At 30.7% G+C, this 21,395-nt stretch overlaps 5 protein-coding genes across 5 annotated transcripts in view; 2 read left to right on the top strand and 3 right to left on the bottom strand.

The window, feature by feature from the left end:
• The first annotated feature begins 1,264 nt into the window (after nucleotides 1-1,264).
• LOC107491740 (casein kinase 1-like protein 9) lies at nucleotides 1,265-6,607 on the top strand. Its single transcript, XM_052262741.1, has 14 exons — nucleotides 1,265-2,007; nucleotides 2,098-2,138; nucleotides 2,736-2,805; nucleotides 3,081-3,229; nucleotides 3,315-3,410; nucleotides 3,590-3,660; nucleotides 4,115-4,176; nucleotides 4,295-4,358; nucleotides 4,468-4,552; nucleotides 4,741-4,867; nucleotides 4,990-5,066; nucleotides 5,147-5,231; nucleotides 5,486-5,610; nucleotides 5,836-6,607. The coding sequence occupies exons 1-14, from the start codon at nucleotides 1,932-1,934 to the stop codon at nucleotides 6,103-6,105; spliced, it is 1,398 nt and encodes a 465-aa protein (XP_052118701.1). The 5' UTR covers nucleotides 1,265-1,931; the 3' UTR covers nucleotides 6,106-6,607.
• A 104-nt stretch (nucleotides 6,608-6,711) lies between these two features.
• Nucleotides 6,712-10,028, bottom strand: LOC107491739 (vacuolar protein sorting-associated protein 2 homolog 3). The gene is made up of 11 exons (XM_016112655.3): nucleotides 9,860-10,028; nucleotides 9,722-9,766; nucleotides 9,492-9,526; nucleotides 9,351-9,401; nucleotides 9,021-9,125; nucleotides 8,860-8,931; nucleotides 8,242-8,313; nucleotides 8,052-8,132; nucleotides 7,347-7,382; nucleotides 7,213-7,268; nucleotides 6,712-7,072 (listed from the first exon to the last, which is right to left on the bottom strand). Exons 1-11 carry the CDS (start codon nucleotides 9,891-9,893, stop codon nucleotides 7,021-7,023), a joined length of 639 nt encoding a protein of 212 aa, XP_015968141.1. The 5' UTR covers nucleotides 9,894-10,028; the 3' UTR covers nucleotides 6,712-7,020.
• A 2,962-nt stretch (nucleotides 10,029-12,990) lies between these two features.
• LOC107491668 (piriformospora indica-insensitive protein 2) lies at nucleotides 12,991-14,455 on the top strand. The gene has a single exon (XM_016112550.3). The coding sequence runs from the start codon at nucleotides 13,012-13,014 to the stop codon at nucleotides 14,413-14,415; it is 1,404 nt and encodes a 467-aa protein (XP_015968036.1). The 5' UTR covers nucleotides 12,991-13,011; the 3' UTR covers nucleotides 14,416-14,455.
• Nucleotides 14,456-14,664: 209 nt separating this feature from the next.
• On the bottom strand, nucleotides 14,665-17,374 carry LOC110273295 (CRIB domain-containing protein RIC10-like). The gene is made up of 4 exons (XM_021126119.2): nucleotides 17,311-17,374; nucleotides 17,110-17,213; nucleotides 15,547-15,640; nucleotides 14,665-15,125 (listed from the first exon to the last, which is right to left on the bottom strand). The coding sequence occupies exons 1-4, from the start codon at nucleotides 17,372-17,374 to the stop codon at nucleotides 14,665-14,667; spliced, it is 723 nt and encodes a 240-aa protein (XP_020981778.1).
• Nucleotides 17,375-20,270: 2,896 nt separating this feature from the next.
• LOC107491656 (glycolipid transfer protein 1-like) overlaps nucleotides 20,271-21,395 on the bottom strand; it is an 8,102-nt gene continuing 6,977 nt past the window's right edge. The window contains exons 8-10 of the mRNA XM_021124850.2: nucleotides 20,928-21,063; nucleotides 20,716-20,847; nucleotides 20,271-20,303 (exon numbers count right to left, since the gene is read on the bottom strand). Coding sequence (XP_020980509.2) covers nucleotides 20,271-20,303; nucleotides 20,716-20,847; nucleotides 20,928-21,063 — 301 coding nt within the window. The remainder of the gene's footprint in view (nucleotides 20,304-20,715; nucleotides 20,848-20,927; nucleotides 21,064-21,395) is intronic.

Raw genomic sequence — 21,395 nt, 5'->3', positions numbered from 1 at the left:
CTCTATGTATATATTTGCTATTTTTATTGTCAATACAAATTTAATAAGCTTTTATTCTTCGTTGCATATGTTATCACTTTAGTAATATATCTATCATAATTAAATTTGCCTAAAAATTAGGTATTTATTACGGTACGATAATAAATTCATATGTATCGATATAATAAAAATATGGACAAATTAAAATAAAACATGTGGATTATGTTTTTTACGTTAATAATTAATTTTTCTTTTTTCAAATATAAATTATATTAATACTTTTACTAAATCACCTTTATACTGTAATAAAAAAAATAAATTTTATTTACTTTTAATGGAAAGACTTAAATATCCTTTTCTTTTTTATTGGACAAAAATCACCTTAATCTTTTTAATTTAATCAAAATTCAATTAATTTTAGTTTATAATTTTATATCTGAATCAATTTAAAAATCAAAATCAAAATACATTTCATTATTCATATACACTACAAAATTGCTTTATTTCTGATGAACCCTAATCTAATAATATACTTTTAAAAAATCACAAAATAATATATGCTAAACAAAAATCACCAAATTTTAAGAATAATAATATCTCATTTTTTAATCATATTTGCAAAAAATTGCATCAAAATTCAATCTCTAATATATTTTTTTGAGAAATATATATTTAATGTTAGATAATCTTTCAAAAAAATTAACATTAAATATGTATTTATCAAAAAATACATTAGAAATTGAATTTTGATACAATTATTTGCAAGCATGATTAAAAAAATAAAATATTATTATCTTTAAAATTTGGTAATTTTTCGTTGAGTATATATATTTTTTGTAATTTTGTTGTTAACAACTAATAAAATTAAAAAAAATACAAAAAATATATACTAAGAAAAAAAATTACCGAATTCTAAGAATAATAATATCTCATTTTTTTAGTTATATTTGTAAAATGTCACGTCAAAATTCAATTTTTAAAATATTTTTGAAAATATATATTTACTGTTGAGTATTATTGTTGTGTTTTTAAATTATTTAAATATATTTTTGTCGATAGTAAAATTCAAGTGCATTTTTGTCACTATTTGAATAATTTAGAAGCGTTTTTGGTGATTAACCTAAAAACTATTTTTTTTATTTAATATAAAAGTTCAATTCAATTAAAAAACTTTTAAAAATTTTAATTAAAAAGTTTTTGCTAAAACTAAAAGATGCCAAAAAGTAACTAATGCAGAAAAGAATTACAACCAAAACACAGCAAGTAAGTATAATACATTCTCTCTCACATGCTTTCTACTTCTCATCTTTCTCTTTCTCTCTCTCCTCTCTCTCCAAAACCTTTTTGATTTGGTGGAATTTCACCTTTTACTTTTGTTCCTACCTGATTGATCCTCATTCCTCAATCTCCTCCTGTTGCTCTTTCGTTATCATCTTTAGTTTTCTCAAAACTTTCAATTTTTAGTGTTGTTTCCGATACTCATTTCCTCAAATTTTATGAGGTCAATGCGGTCCTCTTCTTCGCTGGAAATTAGGGCTTCGATTTTTGGTTTGGGCTGATTTTTTTTGTTTGCTTTTTGGCGCAAAAGGAATGTAGTTGGAGAGGGTGGTGTTGTAAGGAGATTTCATCTTCATTTTTGGGGGGTGATGTCGCAATTTTCCTTGTAAATTTTGCTCCTTTTGATCTTTACCCTTTTCCCGGATTCGCACCACACATTGATTTTGGGGCTGATTGGAGGCATAGAGTGGGAAATCTCTTTGGATTCGAGTGGATTAGTGAATCAAGTTTGGGACTTTAACCCCTTAATCAGGTGAATCCGTGGAACAATAAGCAGGAGTTTGGTTCTATTTGAGGTTTTGTGCAGAAAATAGGTGCTGAACTGAGCACAAATCTGAGAGTAGAAAGGTTTGTTATAGTTGGTCGGAGAGGGTGTATTGAGGGCAATTTTCACGATGGATCATGTCATTGCTGGGAAGTTCAAACTTGGGAGGAAAATTGGGAGTGGTTCTTTTGGGGAGCTTTACATAGGTATCTTTATCTTTAGGTTTCCTCTTTTTGTTATTTGTGCACTGCACTTTTATTTTATTGACTAACAAGTTCCTTGTTTTTCTGTGGCAGCTGTTAATGTACAAACTGGGGAGGAGGTTGCAGTCAAGCTGGTATGTTAGGTTCTCTGTAAGGATATATAATCCTTGTTATGCCCCTGGATGAGCAAAAAAATGATTAATCATTCAATTATGTTATGATATATCTAGTGATCGGTTAATGGGTGGTGTTTATGATTGCATTTGTAGTATCTCAAAGGTGTATGAAGGCTTTGATCAACTAAAATGCTTTGATTCACACTTTGGAGCTTGTTTTCTGTAGGGGTTTAGATGTAATTTTCCCATTATATAGAAGTACTTTATATCGATACTATGGGAGTTAGTTCTAGTCACGATTCATGACTTTTGAGATATTTTATTGCTAAACAGCTAAAGAACTTAACATTAAAAAAGGGGAAATTTCAGCTGTCTTCTGTTTACAATTAATTTAGGACAATAGTTGGAGCAGTACTTATTAAGGTTGCGTAGAATTGATAGGATCTCTGAGGTATGAAGTGGCATATTAAATGAAATGACACACTATAGCTTTATGCATGCATGCTTATTTTTTCTTCAATTTTTACATGCCATTTTGTTCATCGTTCTTCGTGTTTTGTCCTTTATAGTAGTGTAATTCTTGGCGATAACTTTCTACCCCCCAAAATTTTCCAGGAATCTGTGAAGACAAAGCATCCACAGCTTCATTATGAATCAAAATTATATATGCTTCTTCAAGGAGGGAGTAAGTATATATGTCTATTTCTTTTCAGCATTCTCTGTGCTAAAAGACTTAGGTACTACCTAATAGAAAATTTTCACTTGAAAAATGGTTTCTGCTTTCTCGAGTTTGAAATTTTAAAATGATTGTTGTCCAGAATCTTCTGGTCTTAATGTAGTCAAAAGTATGAGATTGAAATCATGCATTTATATTAAAATCAAATAATTAGGACTTCAAGTTTATCAGAAAACAATGAAGATGTATTCCTTTGAGTAATCCAATTTGGTTCCTTATTGAAGCTGGGATTCCCCACCTAAAATGGTTTGGAGTTGAAGGAGACTACAACATTATGGCTATTGACCTTCTTGGACCAAGTTTGGAAGATTTATTCAATTATTGCAACAGGAAGTTTACACTGAAGACAGTGTTAATGCTTGCTGATCAATTAGTAAGTCTACATGTCAACTATTATAATCAAATAATGCACATCAAACACCGATTCTAATATTTTATTTGCTTCATATTATTTTCAGCTTAATAGGGTTGAATATATGCATTCAAGGGGCTTCCTTCACCGTGACATAAAGCCAGACAATTTTCTAATGGGTCTGGGACGTAAAGCAAACCAGAAGATGTTCTCTTTCAAAAAAAAAAAAAAAACTTATGCTTCTCTTTCTTATATCCCTTTAATCATTTTGGAGGGTTTTGGTTGATATTTTTATTGTTGTTCATATGAATGATTGCTACTTGTTGTTTTTTGTTTGGTTGTTATTCTCACCTATGTGTCATGCTGGGTATCTCATGTCAGGTATATATCATTGACTATGGCCTTGCAAAAAAATACAGGGATCTCCAGACTCATAGGCACATACCATACAGGTAAACTTTGTCATCTTTATTCCAAGATATTAAGGTGGACTTTTTATTTTCTTAACTCATTTTGTAGGATGCAACACTTTCGGAGCAACCCAACTTCATCCTGCCTTATTGTTTGCACTACTTTTCGTTGGATTTAGGCATTTCTTTTAGATATTATTCCATTTTTAGTGGACCATCTACCCATAAATGTAATTATAGTATTATATTCATGAAGATGATGATAATAATTTCATCACTCTAAATACCATAAATACCATACATGAGAAAAATGGTTTTGACCAATCATATATAACTTGACTTTAAGATCTCAATTGCCTTGTATCCATTTTGTCACGATGATACTGAATACTTCCAAAGATGTTTCTTTCAGTTCCATCTTCGTTATAATTCTATTTCTTTGTATGGTTTACAAGTTGCATTCTTTCTTCTGAAAATCTTTGTTCTTCTTGATTAGGGAGAACAAGAACCTCACAGGTACAGCTCGATATGCTAGTGTCAACACTCATCTCGGAATTGGTGAGTAAAGTTATGGTAGTCTTTTCCTTTTTTGTTGATAACCAAAATCGAAAGGTAAATACTAAGTAATTACATGTGAATATGTTCTCCTCTTAATTGTACTTAATTTTGCTGGCAGAGCAAAGCAGAAGGGATGATCTGGAATCTCTTGGTTATGTACTCATGTACTTCTTGAGAGGAAGGTTAGTCGGATGATTCTTAAAACACATCTACTTTACCTCCTACTGGATTCAGGTATCTTTATGCTAATATATTATTTTGTTTTTTTTTTTTTGTTATACTACTTTTCAGTCTTCCTTGGCAAGGTCTGAAGGCTGGCACAAAAAAACAAAAATATGATAAAATCAGTGAGAAGAAGATATCAACTTCCATAGAGGTATTGTGACTAGCTGGATCTGTGAGGCCTCTGAAGAAATTTGATATTTCCTCTGGATCTTGAGTTTGATGCTTTGAATTTGGTTCAAAATTTGCATAACTTGCAGTTATTCACTCTTCTGTTTTCTGTTCTTATCTGTTCCCAATTTTGCTGATCATTTTTTCGTTGCTAACTTTGTGCTATGACAGTCACTCTGCAAAAACTACCCCTCAGAGTTTGTATCGTATTTCCACTACTGCCGAGCACTGCGGTTTGAGGATAAGCCAGACTATTCGTACTTAAAGAGGCTTTTTAGAGATTTATTTATTAGAGAAGGTATGTGACCCATCATCTCTTGCACTGACATTTTTCGGAAATTAAGTGTGCTCAATTATTGCATCTTGGTCTAAATGCATGGGCATTCTTTGATCTTTATGATTTGGATATTGTTACTGCAGGCTATCAATTCGACTATGTTTTTGACTGGACCATATTGAAATATCCACAAATTGGTGGCAGCTCTAGAGGAGGGCGGGTTAGTACTATCATATCTGTGTATTTGGATTTTGTTTCGGATGGTAACTGGTTGCATACTGAGGTTGTTTCTCATAACAGCATGGCAATGTCACTGCCACCAATGCCAATGGCAAGGCTGCGATGAATGTGGGACCATCTGTTCAAAAGCCAGAAAAGATCTCAGGTCTGCACTTTTTCAGTCAAATAAGAATGAAATATTTTGTCCTTCTAATTCTTCATAAGTCCAATCATGTGGTCAGGATTAAGGAAGTTTGAAGTATATGGTGTGACCTTTGTCAATTGAGTATCCGAAAATTATGGTTTAAAACATTTGACTATAATTATCATTTTCATTGCTTGCATCGATGCTGGTGAAGGTACCGACCTTCTCAAAATTTCTTTTTAGTTAATATTTGGCCGTGCAATTGCTTCTTTCAGCTGGGAAAGAGGTTCGCGAGAGATTCACTGGTGGTGTTGAAGGTTTCTCCCGGAGGAACCCTAGTCCTCGCGCTGAGCACACTAAACATAGGACTTATGAAGACACAGGAGTACAAAAGGAGTTGGTAAGTGGTTTTTCTTCCAATATTTGGAGCCTACGAGTGTCATTCATTTGGAGATTTCTATTTAAGAGCATTATGTTAAGCAACATCTGGATGTTGATCTGAAGTTTACTGGCTCTATTTTTCTATTTTGTTAGTATATATGAGATTGATTAGAGTCTCCTGTGTTCATATTTGCTTATCTTTTCGGTGCAACTGTTAGTTTATTTTTTCTTTTTGTGTTACCAGCATCATGATCAAGAGAAGGGACGCAGTTCCTCTCGATATGGCAGTACTTCAAGAAAAGCCATTATCTCATCAACCCGACCAAGTTCCTCGGGTGACCATACTGACGTTCGTACTGGCCGGCTGACCTCAGTGGCTAGCCGTCCATCTACTACACAGAGAGCTCAGCCTGTGTTTGAGAACAAACAAGCAACTTTCACACGCACCGGATCTACACGAGGTACACGTGACGATCCTCTGCGAAGCTTTGAGCTTCTCACTATCAGGAAGTAACCAAGCATATGCTGTTTAGTCTTGTCAAAAAAACATTGTCCAGATTCTAACACCCGAAGTGTTAAATCGGCTTTTATGCAAAAGAGCATTCTCCAGCATTTGGGAATCATGTCCATGTATATTTTCTGAATTACCTTGAGGTTCATAAACGACACATCCTGTTATCATTTTCTGGATCAAGGTAGACTTTTTGCTGCCGCCCCAGATTGTCCTTCCAATGCTGTAACATGTTCCTAAACCTTCTCCCAAGAACTCAACAGGGGTTCTTTCCTTTTGCTCATTTTAACTATTATTAGAAAAAAATGTTAAATAGTTTATGATACACTATCATTTCTTTACAATGAGACTCAACACTGTTTCTGTTACTGTTGACACTTGCCCCCCCATGTTGAGAGTATTTAATGACAAGCTATAATCTGAGTAAACTATCATGAGAAGATTGAAATGAAAATGAGAGAATGATGGCTCATACTGATTTACTTGATACTTCACTTAAGGACAAGTTATGTGTTGCTAGTACATTAATACATTAAGAAATTATTTTGGTTACTTTTTGTTGGTCAAGTAGCACTAGTCATTAGACACTTGCAGATCACGTCACATATATCTTCCAAATTCTTTATTGTTCTTTATTAAACAATGTTTAAACGAACAATTGATTATATCATTACATATAATCCCTGATAAGCCACGTGTATATGAAAAAAATGTTAAATTTCCACAAGAATACAAGATTACCCTCAGTAGCCTAAGGCATGAGTAAATTTGATGGGATCTTGCGTAACATAATACTAATTTCAAGGAGTTATGTACACACTAAATATATTATAGCTCTATATAACAGCTCAGGAAAGAATTCTAGATCAGAACTTGGGAGTTCGGAGTATTCGAGCATCAAACAATCCAATCAAAAAATTATGGGTTTCTAAGAGCTGCCAAACGCTTCTCAAGGTCATCGATGCCCGAGCTGCAATGACATCAAACCTCTTAGGTCAAACAAATTGGAAAAGAAAGAAACAACAAAGGAAATTGTGATTTATTAAAAAAAAAATCACATGATTCGTCCAGAATAACATGCTCTCCTTATCTGAAATTTAATTTAGATACCTGCTGACATTTTCTGTGTTCTTTGTTCGGACTCTCCCTTTGGGAGCTGCTGATAACTGTCAAAAGGTTACAAATTCAACAAAAGTTAACCAAAAACATTAGGAGTGCATAGATTAATAACAGCTGATTCGTACCTGTGATGCAACATCCACTCCAATTTCGTCAAGGACCTGCAGAAACAGTTTAAATGAAGCAGTTTCTTTATGAAATTTCAAAAGCTAAATCAATCCTAAAATTATAAGTTGGTTCTTGCCCATCTAGACACGTGAATCAAAAACCGTTCCTTTTAAAATTCTTAAACAAACACACAAGGAATCACACAAGAAGAAAGGCTTTTTCTAGTAGTTGGGATCGGCTCAATGCCATGGTGCCTTGTCATAAACCACCAGAAGAAATCATAACTTGATCTATAAATATTGGAAATAGTTTCAAGTCATGAGAAGGAAACATGAGAGCTAATAAGCTATGCCCTCTGCTTGATTTTTATCTTTTACTTTTCAAAAAAAGTGATGCGGGGCTGTGAGGGAATCTTAAGCTTCCACTGATTAGTTCCCTAGTTATATCTCAACCAGATTAGGGATTACTTAAGTGTGCTATTGTGAGGCTGAAGTTTGTGTCCAACTCTGGATCTATGATTTTTAAGCACAGTTAATCCTTACGAATTGTGACACAAGATATATACATATACCTCCAAATAAATTGGCTTATGTGGAAACAAATTGACCACGTTAAATATAACAGAGGTCCTCATTTATTTCAGAGATCAGGAAAAAAAAATCTCTTCAAACAGCAAGGGAAAAAGTCATAGAAATAAGCAATACAAGCTAATTGAAGGGTACCTGGTTTGTCAACTCTTCAGTCTCCTCTTCGGCTTCATCATTATCCAATGCATCATCTATGGTATCAGACATCATCTCAGTCTGCACACAAATTATATATCATTGAAGTAAAAACGGTGTGCAAACAAAAACAATGGTTCTCTGTTTTTCCCCACTTGGGAAGCAAACTAAGAGCAAAACATCATCTTACAGTCATATCCATCTGCGCTGATTGTCTCTGGAAGTCTTGTATAACTTTGGCTTGCTTGGCTGGTGCCATTTGCTGCAAAAGTATCTTATAACTTAGCACAGGGTTAAAAGATTAAAAAGACCATAGAAATTTGTTTATGGACACCGCATTCACCAGTAATGTTATTACTGTTATTGCTTGTTGCTTTTCTTATGCTGCATTTTGAAATAGCCAATTTCTTAACCATTCTTTTTGCAAAAGTTCCATTTCTTTTGTGTGTGCATGTGCAATGAGGGGAGGAAAGGAGGATCCACAATTTTCAGCCAAAAAAAATCTCATATTCATGACTATCATTGAACCTTCACTACTCATGAACCACACTGCACTCAGCCTTGTAAAAACTTGTTCTTTATTCCTTGAATAATAAATATACATCTAGCTAAGGCAAATTTATGCACACAATAACAATCTCAAAAGTTATGAGGACTTTGTCCTAAGATCATCCTTTACTCTGAGTAAAACCAAACAGAATGCTGATATCAATATCATGGTCCAATCCAGAAAAGAAAAAGAAAAAGGAACAAATACATGTTATATAAGGATAAGAAACACTTAAAAATATAAAATTGAAGGTGCTACCTTATTCATAGCTGCCATTGCCTTACTAGCTCCTTGCATACCAGCAGCAACAGAAGAATGGGCATGCATAGCCTGAATCAAAATCCCAACCACACCAAAGAGCATTAAACTGATAAACATCTCTACCATCCGAAAAAGAAACAAAGACATCAACAATCTACCTGTGTGTGAGTTGCTATGCCTCTCATCTGAGCTCGACTACCTTGAAGGTTTGCAATCTGCTGCCTAAGCCTTACCAACTGTCGAGCAAGAACTTTAGTTGCAGCCTGAATATTGCACAGGAAAAGAAGAATATATTAGCATGTTTGGCACAACAGATTATCTAGAGAGAAATATCAGTTTTTAATACTTCCAAAACTTTTGACAGAAGGCTCTTTCAATATATAAGATGTTTCGAACCGAAAGTAAGCCAATTCGAACACATTCAGATAAACGTGACAGCTTCTCAAGTAATTATGCATAAGAAACCTATGAGAAAACGTGGATCATACCTCGTTTCCCGTCTTAGCAGTTCTCTTTATCTCAGCAAGAAGCTTCTTTTCCTAAAAACAGTAAGAAAGAAAAACATTAGAGATAATCCCAAAGTTCAGCAAGAAAATAATCAGTGATCAATGAATAACCGCTTCACATACTTCCAATTGTAATGCTCCAATTTCCCTCTCTATACCTGAAAAACATCACCAAGAATCAATCAATAAATAAATTCTAGGTAGCAGTGATATCACACCTCTCTGAATCAAAATCATACTAAATTCGAAGAGATATTTATATTTAGCATAATTGAGCAGCTTTTTTTTTCCTATAGCATAAAAAATAGTTAGTTAATTAATTAATTAATTAATTAATATACACACATATGCACCTCTGGTAGCAGTTGTCATTTCGCGTTTACTCTCGCGAAGAGCCTCTGCAAAAAAAAGAAAAATACAATGAATGAAAGATGAAAATTGAGTGATAAGGAAAAAGAAGATGAGGAGGGTAAAAACAGGTAGCTCAGAACCTTTAGCAGTGGGTTTCTTGGAGAAGATGTTCATGGCGAAAGGGTAAGGATGTAAATTACCAAAGAAAACCGTAATGAATTCCAATTAGGTCAAAGGAAATTGCAGAAGAGAAGAATCGAGGTAACTGCTGAGTTGATCGAACATTAGAGATCGCTGTTTCTTTATATACTTTTCACGACTACGGTACGGTCTCAGTTTCGCTCCTTTTTATTTATTTATTTATTTATTTTTTACATCAACAGAAACCGCGTTGGCGCGTTTACTAGCAGAGCTTAAACACTAAACAGCCTCTTTTAAAGCGTGTTTTCTTATGGCCCTTTTTTTAATCGGACATGTTTTAAACCGGGAGTAGATTCTGTCTAATAGAAAAAATTTTTGTTAATTGTTTAATTTTATTTTTTATTTTTTTATATTTATTTTTTGTCTTATTTATAAAATTAAGACTGGACACGTTAACACGTAATAGTATTTAGGTATGTCCAAATATGTCTCGAATTTTTTTTATTTTTTATTAAAATACAGTTGAATACAAAAGACACATATCAAATGAGTGTCGTATTCAAAATATGTCTAACATACGGACACAGCAAATCAGAAAAATGTTTGTGTTTCATAGATAAACATAATCTTTTATTAATGATATAAAAATATGATAAAAATAACAAAAAATATTATATTTCTTTATAAGTAGTAAACTATTTTTATATCTAATAAATAATTTTACATTTAATCTAAATTTTTGTTACAATATTTAAATAATTATTTAAAGATATATAAACAAATGAGCAAAATTCAATCCTTAAAATTTTTATTTTTTAAAAAACTTGGTCATTTATAATAATTTTTTTAAAAATATTTGTAAAAAATTATATTAAAATTTTATTTTTAATTCTTTTAAAAATATATATTTAATATTTAATTTTTTTGTCATTTTTTTTGAGAGTTTATTTGTTGTTTATATTTTTTAAAATTGTTTTTATTAACAACGTAAACTTTTAAATACTATTTTGATAGTTTAGCTACTTAAAAAAAAATAAGAAGGAGCTTGTAGGTTGGTACCAGGATGTAGAGAAAGAGAGTTAGTTTGACCAGGTTAGGTGAGATGAAAATGACAATTTATATATTTATAGGATGAAGAAAAGGTAAAATCATGAACCCCAAAAGAAGGGTAAATTAAGTAGGTATATTTTAAAAAATATTATACACGGAAATATTATGAGTACTGTAAAAAATGTGTTTGTTTAGTAATTTAAATAGTTGTTAATCGTTTTTTCATATTTCTAACGTTAAATTATTAAATATGTATTTATTATATATATTTTTGGAAATATTTTTTTACTTTTAAAATACTCCCAATATCAATAAAAGGAAAATCTCTTTAATAAAAAAAATAATAATTTATATGTTAATCCATATACTTTTAACATGAAAATACCAAATTCCTATTTTTTGGGATGAGAATTAAAAACTTTAAATTTTTTACAATAAATTTTTTTGGAATAAGTTATTTTTAAGAATTATATTTTAAAATTTCAAGCAAATGTGAAAATAATATATTTTTATGAATAATTTTCCAAAAAGTAATTAAAATCGATTGAACCAAACACATACTAACAGATACCACTCAAAGTTGATTAATTAAATAGAGTTAAACGTAATTAGAACACACATTAGTATTTTCCCTAATTAAAAAAAACTGATTAGAAATTTAGAATTTAGATTATCTGCTACCAATTAATCATAGGAAACTTATCTAAGGACATATGTTGATCTTGGATTATAAAAAGAAACGAATTTTGGAACCATGTACTGTCCAGTGTGCAGTGTCCACAAAGCTTGAAATGGAATAACCTAAAAGCTCAAGGCAACAATGTTATATGTATTAGAATTGAATAAGTTGAACGATAATTGTTTGTAGAAACTGACACGTTAATGTACAATTCTGACCCTTGTCTCATTGGGATGGAAATCAGAGTCAATTCCCTCTTACAAAGTTACCAACCTCCTGCCCCTGCAGCACTATTTCCCCTTTCTTACTTAACAATATTACATCTTAAAATGTTAATTATTTTTCAGGTGACTTTTTTCATTTTTATTGATATGTATTTAGTTAATTAGATTTGAGTAATTTGTTTGGTGTTTTGTTCACGGCATCTGAGGCAGCTGGTTTTGGAATCTGTTAGTGACACTTACTGTGTTCCTTTCTCTTCCCTTAAATTGCAATTGCCTTCTGGTTCTGTTATGAATATTTGAAACTGTACTAGCATGCTAATTACTATATTACCCATCTATTCTGTCCTAGTTTACTTTTTACTTTCCTTGTTGTACCTACCTAACGATTCTGTTTCGTACGTTGGTATGGTTTGATTGATGGTTTAGGAGGATGTAAAATGATAAATGAATGAATATAATCATGTTAGCATCACATAATGATGATGAGAGAATAAGGACAAAAGAGAGGAGAGAGTAGTAGGTAATAGGGAGTAGGTGGGGCTATGTATTTTCATGCGGAACCCTAATAAAAAAGCCTAAGACTGAGGAAACGGATTTATAGAGATACTGATACAGATACAGTATCTCACAGTGACACAATATTTGTTGAGAAAGATGTAATTAAGTTAAAAAGAAAGTAATGGAAAGGTTTTCTTTTCTGTTCATTTTTTTAGATATGAAAAATATATGTGTTGTTCATTATTGTGAAGAATGTAAATGTTAGATATAGATGTAGAATAGTTTTTTCTAAAATAAGAGATGCCTATTAATCAGATAATCTGATTAGTGTAAAAAAAAATTTAAATTTTGAAAAGGTAATCAAATTTTTCGATTTGTGCACTCAAAAATTAAATATTTTTAACAATCACAATTGCATAAAGTATCTATACACTGCATAATTACGTCTTACACCATTTTTCTTACCACATCTAAATTAAAGAGTGTTTTTTTTCCCTAGGCACCACCCAACCACTAGCCGTATAGTTTTGTCTACTTTTCTTTTTCTTGTGCATGCTGCTGGTTGCTCTTTTTCACCCTTGTAGCGCAACATTCTCTGCTCCTTCCCCTCCTCTCTCTTCTCAACATACTCCCTATTTATTACCCTTTCAAATCACAACAACATCACATCACATTTTTCTCTTCTTTCCAAATTCCCAAAATGCCCTTTTCTTCCCAACTCTTCTTAACATTCTTCTTCTCCATCCTTCTCCTCTCTCACCAACAACCTCCATTGAACCCACATGAACAAGAATCTCTCTACAAAGTCCTTCACTCCATCAACCCCACCATTCCATGGCGCACTCTCTTCCCTTCTCACGACTTCTGCATTTCCCCACCACACGGCATTCTCTGCGACTACGACGACTCCCAAAACGACACCGTTTCGTTTTCGCACCTCCTTCAGCTCAGCTTCGGCTACGTCTCCGATGAATCTTCAAACCCACCTTGTTCCGATAACGCCACCCTCAACTCTCTTCTCTTCACTTCATTTCCATTCCTTCAAAAACTCTTCTTTTATAACTGCTTCAACGCTTCATCACTCATCGTTTCCACTCCACAGATGCTTCCTTTCTCTTTCGCTTTCTCTTCAACTCTTCAAGAACTCGTTTTCATCGATAACCCTTCTCTTGTTATGCCTATCGCCGATATTATTCTCCAAAACTTCACCAGCCTCAGAAGGCTTGTTCTGGTTAACAATGGCTTCCACGGTGAACTTCCAGAAACGGTTGGCTCTTTTGTTAACTTGGAAGAGGTTACTTTATCGGGTAACAACCTAAGCGGCGAGGTTCCAACAAGCTTGGGAACGCTGGAGAAGCTCAAGGTTCTTGATCTCAGCCACAACGACTTCCATGGTTGCGTACCCGAGAGTTTCGGTGATGGAAAATTCATGGAGATGGTGAAACTTGACCTGAGCCATAATGGATTTGGTTGTAGGGTCCCAGAGAGTCTTGGGCAGTTGCAAAGTTTGGAGCTTTTGGACCTAAGCTTCAACAAATTCGGAAACTTTGGGGTCCCTTTGTTTTTGGGAAAGGTTCCAACTTTGAAGGAGGTGTACCTGAGTGGGAATAATCTTGGAGGGGTGATTCCGGAAATATGGGAAAATCTTGGGGGTATTAGAGGAATTGGGTTTTCTATGATGGGGCTTGTTGGGGAGATACCTGCTTCAATGGGGGTTTATCTGAAGAATCTGACATACCTAGGGCTTGATAACAACATGCTTGTGGGGCCCGTACCTGAGGAGTTTGGGCTTTTGGATTGTGCAGATGAGATCAACTTGGAGAACAACAACTTGAGTGGTAAGGTTCCAGCTTCAATTAGAGTTGTTGGGGAGAAGCTTAAGCTGAAAGGGAACACACAACTTTGTGTTGATGATAGGTTGATGAGGTGTGATAATGGTGAAAGGTGTGGCTTGTTGAGTCAAATGAAGCTATGCAACAAAGCTGATAATGATATTCTTGATGCTGCTGCTTTCCTTTTGAGTAGTGCTTGTGGGGTTTCTTCTTTTGATCCTCTTGTCTTGTTCTTTTCTCTATTGGGGTTTGTTTTTTGTTTGTATTTGTAGGAATGTGACACTTCATCATCATGGTTTATACATACTGAGAATAGGCCTAACTTGTAACTTCAAAATTTCTTTTTGGACGTTAAAAATCAGAAAGCAAAAGTTGCATGGAGAAAGAAGAAGAGGAAAAGCATGCATTTACATTATTAGTAGTTGTAATTAGCACATTAATCAGTATCATTAACTTATATTACAATTTTGAAGATACACTCTATAGTAGCTAAAGACTTTGTAGTAGAAAGAATTGTTACACTAATTTGTCCAGAGGATTTTGTCAGATCCATCTTGGTCTTGGTCTTGTTCTGATTCTGATTGATCTTCTTCAAAATGTCTATGTTTCTTTCTAGCTTTGTGGCCTGATCTAGAAGAGATTTCTTTGTTCAAATTTCTTTGTGCTCTTGATGATGATCTTGACTTGGTTGAGGTAGAACCAGCGTTGGAAGAAGCATCTTTAACTTTAAGTTTAGGAACATCTGGTAATAGGTTGTTCCTAGGTGGCTGCAAATTTAAGTCACTACTACAACCTTGGATTTGTTGTTGGATAGAGTCCATGTCATTTGATGGTTGGGTGGATTCATTATTATTGCATGATGATGATTCCTTTGATTTGGATGACCTAGTTTTTGGATTCTTTGGCCTGTCTGATTTTTCCTTTGCATGAGATTCTCTCATGTTTCCCATTGATTGCCTCCTTGAACCTCTTTTTATTGAATCTGTCTCAAACCCAATTCTTTTTATATTATCATCAACATTTATGATACATATCAAGTAAAAAGTGCTTGGCAAAAAATATTACATGCAAGCGAAATTAATATGTTAGTTCATATTTAATTTATGAGTCCCGCTAACATTTCATCTCATAAAACTATTCATCGATAAACTAATTTTGGAATTCACCAAAAATTGAACTCTTGACTTTTTAGATGTAGAACTCTAATATCATGTCATGATACCACTCATTCCAAAGGCTTACACTGATGGAAAAGAATAACACTAATGGTTATATCTCTAATACTACCTAAACTTTCATTGTACGCATTGTACAGATATTTCATTGGCTCAACGTACTTTTCCTTAATTTATTATTAAATAATAGTAAAATAAAAAAAAGCGAAGGTGAATAGTAAAAGATACCGTCGGAATATTCATCTCCTTGGCTATGAATGTCTCCATGAAGACTTAGAGGTGCTGATGCTGAAAGTCCATGAACAGATTTAAACTCGTTCATCTGAAACAAACCCAAATCAATTTAATATTAAAGATACATTTTCTAGAAAATTCAAATTACAAAAATCAGTACTATATCATACTAATACTAAATATGTTTTAACACTTTAAAAAAAATGTGCATTTAATATCTAGAATAGATACGTGTTAAGTTTATTAATTGAAATTCATTTTATAAAAGATATATATAAAATTTATGTTCTCAATATATTTATTAAAATAAATATTTAAAATTTTTTACGAATAATAATTTTAACATGTATATATAAGCTTTTTGTTTTTATTTATTTATTTATTAAATTATTAAGCATGTTATTAGTCATATGTTAGTATTAAGTCTACTTAAGATACAGCCAAATTAAGCATTAAGTAATTGAATAATCTTAAAACAAAGCTTTGTTTTATTTCCTACTAACAAACGATTTTTTTTTTAAAGTTGAATTATTTAGAGTGAATTTATAAAAAATGATCTATATTATGTTTTATACAATGTTGTGTGCCTTTGTAAAATGTCAATGACATTTTGTCTTTTCATAATTCTAAAAAAAAAAACATAGAGGTAGACAATAAAAATACTAAATAATGTGAACAATAGATATATAGAATGTTCAATTTATTAGATTCATGGATAGTTATCCTAATATTAAGATTTAAGTGAGTAATTTAAGGATATAGTGTATTTTTATTTTATTGAACCAATTTTAGAGTCTATTATTTACAATAGCCATTGTCTATCTAATAAAGTATTTTTAAATAATATTTTTTTATAAAATATCAATAACGTTTTATCTTTTTATATTAAAAAAATATTTTTATCACAAACAGATCAATAGTATTTTATCTTTTTATAATTAAAAAAATATTTTTATTGTAAAATGATAATAATATTTTGTACTGCTATCACAATATTATAAAATATTAAAATAATTAAATATTATCGTATTTCACGTTAAAATTAATAATATGTAAACAAATTAGTCCTAAAATTTGTTATGGATTGAAGTTTTATTTAAAAAATTGAAGATAAAAATTTTATGTAAACAAATGAATTAATTATTCAACTAATCAAAGTGAGTCTTTTTTTTGGGTAGTGCTAGGGAGCCAATGACCTAAGTGTATAATGAGTACAATGGGCTAAACATTTGGTCCATGAATAAAATGAACATCACTCACACTATTCAGAATAACCATCCAAATACCAGGGATAATAAACATCTCATGAGATTGAACCCTTGACCTTTCGGATCTTGAATTCTAATACCATGTCATGAACCCACTCATCTCAAAAGCGTAATTTGACAGAATAATATAACACTAATGATCATATCTCTAATACTTCCTAAACCTCCATTGTACACATTGTAAGCTTAGACCATTGGCTCCCTGTACTTTTTCTTTTTTTTTAGTGAGTAAAGTAAGTCTTTTAAAAGCAAGGTTTGAATATGATTTACAAAGAAAATAGAGAAGTACCCAGCTAGGATTATTTTCAGCCGAAGGACCCTGCCACCCGATGTGGGCCACATGCTTCACATCTGTGGGATGACCAATCTCAATTTCTTGTTCTTTATCACTTTCTGCAAATTAAACTTCATCATCAATATGAAAAATTCAAAAGGCAATTAGAAATATAATAATCAATTTACATGAAGGGCACATTCATAATTAACTTACCAAATATCTGAGAAATGAATCTAATCCCTCTTAGAATCCCCTTCACCTTGCAATTGTTGGACATGTTCAACAAAATCTTAAGCTTTGGAAATTAATTCTAATTTACACAAGTTGGTTGTAAATAATATGTACTTAGTGAAATGGAAGATAAAAATGCAACACTGAATGAGACCCACAAAGACACAATCATGAATTTCAATTAACGTTTTTTTTTTTTTTGCCTTTCCTTCTTAGTACTTGCAAGTTTCAAGTTATTGTTGTCCTATGATTCTCCTGACATTTGAAGAAATAGAAGAATTGTTTAAAAAAATATTTAAGGCACTCTCTCTCTCTCTCTTTTAAACGAATAGTGTCTATTAGGATGATGAGAAAAGGGTTCAAGTCCTAGTATCTTGGACACCAAATTTTCTGTTTAAAAAGCATACCCAATTTTAGTTTCATGAAATGTAGGGTAGTGGTTTGTTTGTTGATTCTATCCTTCAATTGAAACCTGAAGCTTGCCGAAATTTTAGGTGTGAAAGTGAGAGTGACTGAATTTAGGAAGGTCCTAATAATAATAATCCTAATATGTTTTGTCTATATAGAATGAAATTAATTAATTAATTAATATTTTTTTGTTTGTATTAGGATATCTATCCGGTCGGAACCTCAACGAGTAATTTCTGAACTTAAAAGAAATGATTAAGAGACATAAAATCACAAACTCTTATCTATCTGTGCCAACTTACGTTGGTAATTAATAGATTATTAGTGAGTGAGTATCAATAAAATTTTAAGAAAGAAAAAAAAAACAAAAGGTTCCACTTTTGTAAAAAATAATGAAAAATCGTATACTAAGTTTATTATTAAGATTATTCAAGATTTTTTTTGGAAAGATAATTCAAGAACGTTAATGGAATCATTACCATTATTGTCGATGATAGATACTTCCTAAAAAAAGTATTTAATAAAAAAAATTTGAGCTCCTTTATTTAAAAAATAATCTTTATTAAATACTAGAAAGATCATCGGATCGGATGATGTTGTTTTAAAAAAAAATATAGAAATCTAAATATAATTATCACCATATAACAAATATAGGAGTAAATTTTATCTAGCAATAAACAGAATTTTTATAAAAATAAAGTTCTACGTTAAAGTTATAATCTTAATCAAATTCAATCAAGTATTATAGATTTATGTGCGCACGTTTCTTTAATTCTGTGTCTTTTTTTTTATTATCTTTTTCTTTTGTTATCGTTATCACTAATAACATTAATATTTTGCTAACATCTTTATTAGTTCTGATTTTTTCTGGTGTAATCAATAAATAATTTCGGTTCATTTCTTAGTTTATTCGAAGTTCATTTGGATCTATAAATGAATTCGATATTTTTTTGTTGATAATTAAATCTTTTTTACTGTTTATTCAAATCTGAATTAAGTATTGATCAAATTTTTTATTCTTTAAGTAATTTCAGTTTATTTCTTAGTTTAATTGAGGTTCATTTGGATCTAGAAATGAATTTGATGTGTTTTTATTGATGATTGAGTCTTTTTTACTACTTGTTCAAATCTGAACTAATTTCGGTTCATTTGTGTGTTAATTGAGGTTCATTGATGCTGCTGATAAGTATTGACAAAATCTTTTATTCCTTAAGTAATTTCGGTTCATTTCTTAGTTTAATTGAGGTTCATTTGGATCCAGAAATAAATTCATTGTGTTTTTGTTGATGATTGAGTATTTTTTATTACTTGTTTAAATTTGAACTAATTTCGGTTCATTTATGTGTTAATGGTTCACTTTATGCTACTGATAAATATTGACAAAATTTTTTAGTAAAGAAAAATAAAATTATTCATTATCACTTTATTCAATTTCATTAGCTTTCATTTCATTCCATTCAATTTGTCTTGAAAGTCATCCCAACTTTTGGGACAAATTATTCATCGATAACACATTGGACTGCAAATGAACCGAAATATCATTATAACAACATAATTGTGTAATAACAAATAAATAAATACTTGTGTATTTTATAAACTCAAAAATTACTCCTATAATTTTCGGTGCATTTTTGAGTTAATTATGTCGTAATCATTATATAAAGTGCATTTGGTTATCCTACACAATTTAAAACTCTTCTTCTTCCTTCTCCTCGTCTTTTGCTTTGTCTTTTTTTTTCTTTTTTTTCATCTTATTTTATTTTTTTAATTTTTTTATTTATTCTCTTTAGAAGAATAAAATTAATAAAAAAATATCAAACAAAAAAATAAATGACTACAATAACATGAAAAATAGAAGAAAAAAAAGAAACAAAACCAAAACGCATCAACAATATTACTAATAGAAGGAAGAGGAAACGGACGAAGAATAAATGCAAAATAAAATAGAATTTTGTTTACATTAATAAAATGTGTATATACATACTATCGTATAATAAAAATAATTTTTGTTAAATTTAGGTCAATTTAATTATATTTGATTATAAAAAACTTGAATATTTAGTAACTCTCTTTCTATAAATAGACTCACCAATATAATTAATTAAAGCTATTTGTAATTAATTTATGATTTTAGGCGTTCAAATGTAGAATCATGGCAGGATAAAAGCTTGAAGGTCTATTATGTAGTGTATATATATATCAGTTGGAAGACAATAAAAATAAATTAAAATCATTTAAATTTATCTTATTTTAATAATTAAGGAAAAATAATTAAAAATCTTAATTGATTCTTCTAATTATTCTTTTAATTTTTAAACAAAATTTTTTAAATTTTTTATTTTATTAATATTTTAAAATAATATATATTTAATTTTGTATTCATTTAAATATTATAAGATAAAAAAATAAACTAAAACTTCATTTTCCGGATCATTACTCATAATATATCAAATTACATTAATAGAGATGATCATCAATCTAAATAATTTGTAGTAAAAGATTGGAATCAAGTTAAAACTGCTCCACTTTGTGCATTAAGCTTTTAAGTTATCCATTCCAATACTAGCCTGCAGCAAAATAACAAGAATAAATTAAACCAACGAAAACGATATATATAAAAATATTATATGAAATAATCTAATTTATGCATGTATTAAGGTTCACATTCTCCTATAAAAATTCATCAGCATTATGCTAATAGGAATAAAAATAAAGGATTTGGATACTCTAAAGTTTGAATTTTATTTTATAAAATAAAGTATGATATTTTTACTCTTGAATAATTTCTCTTTCATATTTATTTTTGTCTCACATATGAAATAAATAGTGAAAGATCACACTTAAATCTCTAAAGTAAAATTCAAATTTTAGAGGATTCAAATCCAAAAAATAAACTTGGTCAGCTTAACACAATCTTCTAGATTATTACAATATACAATTAGTATAATAATTAAATAATTAAGTAATTAAAATCTGTACCAGAAATTTGTGATTTTCCTCAAGCACTGAAGAAAAATCGGTACAAAATTTTTTCATTTCAGGTCCAAATTCCCCTCCACCACAAAGCACTTGCATGAATTTTTCTCTATCTGGAAGAAGCTTCATTGCAACCTGCAATAGAACTATTTTCTTATTTTCTCTCTTATTTCTTTTGCCAGAATTAAAAAGAAGAAAGAATTCTAATAACTTACATGGAAAGTCTTAATAGCTAACCAGCCATGCCAGCTTTTGAGTGTCTTGTTGTATGAATCATTGCAAGCTTCTTGCATGCTCCAATTCTTATGTTCCTCTAAGTTGCTGAACATTTTTACACTGTAATCCATTCCCCTAACAAAATTGCCATGCCATTGTGTTTTAATGTTTCTTTGGATTGACATTTTTTGGTTTGGAAAAAGTATATTTAAAAAAAATTAAAATATTTCTCTTAAATTTTAATCATATTTAGATATATTTTGTTTGAAAAAATATTAAAATAATTTATTTACTTTTACTATTAGTGCATAACACTTTGTTTTAAAAAAATAAAAAAATAATTATTTTCTTTATAAAAATATCATTTATCATAATTAATAATTATTATAATTTATATCCTTAATTCTATTTTTTAATTCTAATTTTCTTTTTAAATCCTTCATTTTTCTTCGCATTCATATTTATAT

Source organism: Arachis duranensis, chromosome 6 (assembly GCF_000817695.3).
Source record: "Arachis duranensis cultivar V14167 chromosome 6, aradu.V14167.gnm2.J7QH, whole genome shotgun sequence".
Taxonomy (NCBI): Eukaryota; Viridiplantae; Streptophyta; class Magnoliopsida; order Fabales; family Fabaceae; genus Arachis; species Arachis duranensis.
This window is presented reverse-complemented; position numbering and strand designations above follow the sequence as displayed.

Coding starts and splice junctions, on each gene's coding strand:
- LOC107491740 (XM_052262741.1), top strand. CDS start 1,932: ATGGATCATGTCATTGCTGGGAAGTTCAAACTTGGGAGGAAAATTGGG. Junction 2,806..3,080: donor TATGCTTCTTCAAGGAGGGA/GTAAGTATATAT, acceptor TCCTTATTGAAG/CTGGGATTCCCCACCTAAAA. Junction 4,868..4,989: donor AGATTTATTTATTAGAGAAG/GTATGTGACCCA, acceptor TTGTTACTGCAG/GCTATCAATTCGACTATGTT.
- LOC107491739 (XM_016112655.3), bottom strand. CDS start 9,893: ATGAACATCTTCTCCAAGAAACCCACTGCTAAAG. Junction 9,126..9,350: donor CTGCTAAGACGGGAAACGAG/GTATGATCCACG, acceptor TGCAATATTCAG/GCTGCAACTAAAGTTCTTGC. Junction 7,073..7,212: donor AACACAGAAAATGTCAGCAG/GTATCTAAATTA, acceptor ATGTCATTGCAG/CTCGGGCATCGATGACCTTG.
- LOC107491668 (XM_016112550.3), top strand. CDS start 13,012: ATGCCCTTTTCTTCCCAACTCTTCTTAACATTCTTCTTCTCCATCCTT.
- LOC110273295 (XM_021126119.2), bottom strand. CDS start 17,374: ATGTCCAACAATTGCAAGGTGAAGGGGATTCTAAGAGGGATTAGATTC. Junction 17,214..17,310: donor ATTCATTTCTCAGATATTTG/GTAAGTTAATTA, acceptor TTTAATTTGCAG/AAAGTGATAAAGAACAAGAA. Junction 15,126..15,546: donor AGGAGATGAATATTCCGACG/GTATCTTTTACT, acceptor GGTTTGAGACAG/ATTCAATAAAAAGAGGTTCA.